The sequence below is a fragment of the Copadichromis virginalis genome, linkage group LG3, assembly GCF_057382275.1.
Source record: "Copadichromis virginalis isolate Kocher_CV1m ecotype Utaka linkage group LG3, C_Virginalis_male_GT1.1, whole genome shotgun sequence".
NCBI lineage: Eukaryota > Metazoa > Chordata > Actinopteri > Cichliformes > Cichlidae > Copadichromis > Copadichromis virginalis.
In genome coordinates this window covers 62,715,337-62,719,077 of record NC_140620.1, presented here as the reverse complement: position 1 = coordinate 62,719,077, position 3,741 = coordinate 62,715,337, and the positions used below count along the sequence as shown (strand labels likewise).

Here is a 3,741-nt window from a genome sequence, read left to right as displayed (position 1 = left end):
CACACTTAGTTAAAGAGAATCATTTATAGGTGGAAGTTTAATCATGTTTTGCTCGGGGTTGCAAAAGAGCAGTTTGTCGCAGAACTGCTGCTGATGTGTCAAGATGATAAGCGAGCATCCGGCAGTGACAGGAAGTACCTGCCATGAAGATAGGAGATAATGTTCTTTTAAACTGTGTTAAAAGTCATTGTGGTTTTGATTTGACGTATGCATATATTCTGTTTGTGACGTATGAGGGGGCGTCATTAAATTCAAGCCCTGATGGTATAAAATATCTGTTTATGCTTTGATTAAGTCGGAGATCAGCCCGGTCTGCGAACGGAGCTGGTCTTCCCACGCGTGTATTTCATTAAAATCAATTGTTTGACCAAGTTCTGGACCATGGTTGTTTGTACTCTCCTTCCCCAATATTTGAACCTTAACATTAGTTTACTCAAAATAAATTTAAGACATCAATATTAAAGGTTAAGTTATGATAATGAATACATGCAACTATAACTGATGACATAAGAATTTGGATTTTTAAGCTAAAGCGAAGGTGCTGACTCACTTGGCATGTTACTCTCAAATCCTCCCTAATAACAATAACATAATTACACTTTAGCCACAAGAGGGCAGCAACATTAATACAAGTCACATGTATATAAAGGTACAGTGATTATATTACAGTGATTTTGACAAAAACAAAACAGAGGTTCATGGCAGTGTGTTTTTCCATAACATACCAACCAAATTAAATAATAAAAACTTTATAACTTACAGAGCTTTTTTAGAGACTTTGACCACTGGCAGCAGCCTCAGAAGAGCCTCCTCTGAAGCAAAGTATTTCTGCAGGTCAAACACATCCAGATCTTTTTCTGATGACAGTAAGATGAAGACCAGAGCTGACCACTGAGCAGGAGACAGTTTATCTGTGGAGAGACGTCCTGAACTCAGGGACTGTTGGATCTCCTCCAGTAGAGAACGATCATTCAGTTCATTCAGACAGTGAAACAGATTGATGCTTTTCTCTGCAGACAGATTCTCACTGAGCTTCTCTTTGATGTACTGAACTGCTTCTTGATTGCTCTTTGAGCTACTTCCTGTTTGTGTCATGAGGCCTTGCAAACGAGTTTGATTAGTCTTCAGACCCAAGAGAAAACGAAGGAACAAGTCCAGGTGTCCATTTGGACTCTGTAAGGCCTTGTTCACAGCACTCTGGTGGAGAGATTGGAGTTTTGGTTTATCAAATAATTTAGACCACATGGACGTTGTTTGTTGCTCTTCCAGCAGATTGAGTCCAGAGTTGATGAAGGTCAGGTGGACATGAAGAGCAGCCAGAAACTCCTGAACACTGAGATGAACAAAGCAGAACACCTTGTCCTGGTACAGTTGTTTCTCCTCTTTAAAGATCTGTGTGAACACTCCTGAGTACACTGAGGCTGCTCTGATATCGATGCCACACTCTGTCAGGTCTGGTTCATAGAAGATCAGGTTTCCTTTCTGCAGCTGATCAAAAGCCAGTTTTCCCAGTGACTCAATCATCTTCCTGCTCTCTGGACTCCAGTGTGGATCTGTCTCAGCTCCTCCATCATATTTGATCCTCTTGACTTTGGCCTGAACCACCAGGAAGTGGATGTACATCTCAGTCAGGGTCTTGGGCAGCTCTCCTCCCTCTCTGGTTTCCAGCACATCCTCCAGAACTGTAGCAGTGATCCAGCAGAAGACTGGGATGTGACACATGATGTGGAGGCTTCGAGCTTTCTTGATGTGGGAGATGATCCTGCTGGCCTGCTTCTTATCTCTGAATCTCTTCCTGAAGTACTCCTCCTTCTGTGGGTCAGTGAACCCTCTGACCTCTGTCACCATGTCGACACACTGAGGAGGGATCTGATTGGCTGCTGCAGGTCGTGTTGTTATCCAAAGGCGAGCAGAAGGGAGCAGGTTCCCTCTGATGAGGTTTGTCAGCAGCTCATCCAATGAGGTGGACTTTCTTGTTTCAGTCAGGATTTTAGTTTTGTTGAAGTCCAAATTAAGTCGACACTCATCCAGACCATCAAGTATGAACACAACCTGGAAGTCTTCAAGCCTGCAGATTCCTGATTCGTTAGTTTGATTAAAGAAGTGATGAACAAGTTCCACCAAGCTGAACTTTTCCTCTTTCAGCACATTCAGCTCTCTGAAAGTGAATGGAAATATGAACTGGATGTCCTGGTTGGCTTTGTCTTCAGCCCAGTCCAGGCTGTATTTCTGTGTTAAGACTGTTTTCCCAATGCCAGCCACTCCCTTTGTCAGCACTGTTCTGATTGGTTCGTCTCTTCCAGGTGAGGCTTTAAAGATGTCTTCTTGTCTGATTGTTGTTTCTGGTCTGTCTGGTTTCCTGGATGCTGTTTCAATCTGTCTGACCTCATGTTCCTCATTGACCTCTGCAGTCCCTCCCTCTGTGATGTAGAGCTCTGTGTAGATCTGATTCAGGAGGGTTGGGCTTCCTGCTTTAGCGATGCCCTCAAACACACACTGGAACTTCTTCTTCAGTTGGGCTTTAAGTTCTCGTTTACAGAGTGGAGCAAATATTTCTGAAGGTAAGAAATTCAGAAACAAATATTATATAATAAATATCATAGCCTTTCAGTACCCTGAAAGGATGAATGTCTATTGGTCCATTTCTTGAGCTATTAGGAAAGATCAATATTCAGTCTTTAGAGAAATTCTCTTACTGCTCTGCAGATGGTCAGCCATCTCATGCTGCTTAAGTCTCCTCAAGAAGTGGAGTGTGATCTTCAGAAATGCTTCTCTGCAGCTCTTTCTTTCATCTTCATCCTCACCTTCAAACATCTCCTCATCCTCCATCTGGCTCTTTAAAGTTTCTGGGTGATCTGGACTCAGAAGCTTCTGGATCTTCTTCAGCTCGTTCTTCACAAACATGGTGATGTTGTCCTCCAGCCGCTGGAAAAGAAAACTATATGAATTACCCAGTGGTAAATGGACTGGTTCTTATATAGCTCTCTTTGATACTCTGTGCACACAAAGCATTTATACAACATGCCTCATTCAACCAAGCACATTGTTCTATGCTTAAATACTTTCTTTCACACTCTGATGGATGCATCAGAGGGCAGCTTGGGTTTAGTACGTTACCCAGTACATTTGCCAGCCAGGGTTTGATTCACAAACCTTCTGACTAGTAGCTGACCTGCTCCCCTCCTGAGCTACAGTCACCCCAATCTGACTGAAATCATGGAGCCCAAACTCTGACTTATGTTGGACACACTGACAATCCTCTGGTCCACAAAGTGCAGCATAGAGGTGACTGAAAAGAACAAATGTAAACGTAGTACTACAAACCATAACCACAGAGTCCAGGTGTGTTTGATGTTGCTGTGCAGACTGACCAGTGGAAACCTCTGCTCTCTGCTGGTCCACTCTGTGGAGGAGTAATGTATAATTAGCTCATTTTATGTCTGTCCACACACAGACACAAGCTAAAGGTCCATGAAGTGATGTTTGGATGGGTTCAGTCAATCAGATGACTGACATGGTGAAGCTTTGCTAGTCCTGCTGATCCCACTGAGAATTAACAACTCAGTTTCCAGATGTCTGTAGTTTTCTGCTCAGTTTCTTTAGTCCCAACAGCTCTTACCATCTCCTGCATAAAGCTTTCCCTCCATGCTCAGATGCCCTGGAACAAGGTGCTCTCTTTATATCAGTGACTGGTTTAAAGGGACAACTTGCAGTGCTCGCCAACCTTTGTGTCAGCAAAAG

The 3,741-nt window shown here is 43.2% G+C and overlaps 1 protein-coding gene across 1 annotated transcript; it reads right to left on the bottom strand.

Annotated features, from left to right (window-relative positions):
* Positions 1-756: 756 nt before the first annotated feature.
* On the bottom strand, positions 757-2,920 carry LOC146716525 (NLR family CARD domain-containing protein 3-like). Its single transcript, XM_085452577.1, has 2 exons — positions 2,697-2,920; positions 757-2,555 (listed from the first exon to the last, which is right to left on the bottom strand). Exons 1-2 carry the CDS (start codon positions 2,902-2,904, stop codon positions 757-759), a joined length of 2,007 nt encoding a protein of 668 aa, XP_085308703.1. The 5' UTR covers positions 2,905-2,920.
* Positions 2,921-3,741: the final 821 nt, after the last annotated feature.

Coding starts and splice junctions, on each gene's coding strand:
- LOC146716525 (XM_085452577.1), bottom strand. CDS start 2,904: ATGTTTGTGAAGAACGAGCTGAAGAAGATCCAGAAGCTTCTGAGTCCA. Junction 2,556..2,696: donor GGCTGACCATCTGCAGAGCA/GTAAGAGAATTT, acceptor TCTTACCTTCAG/AAATATTTGCTCCACTCTGT.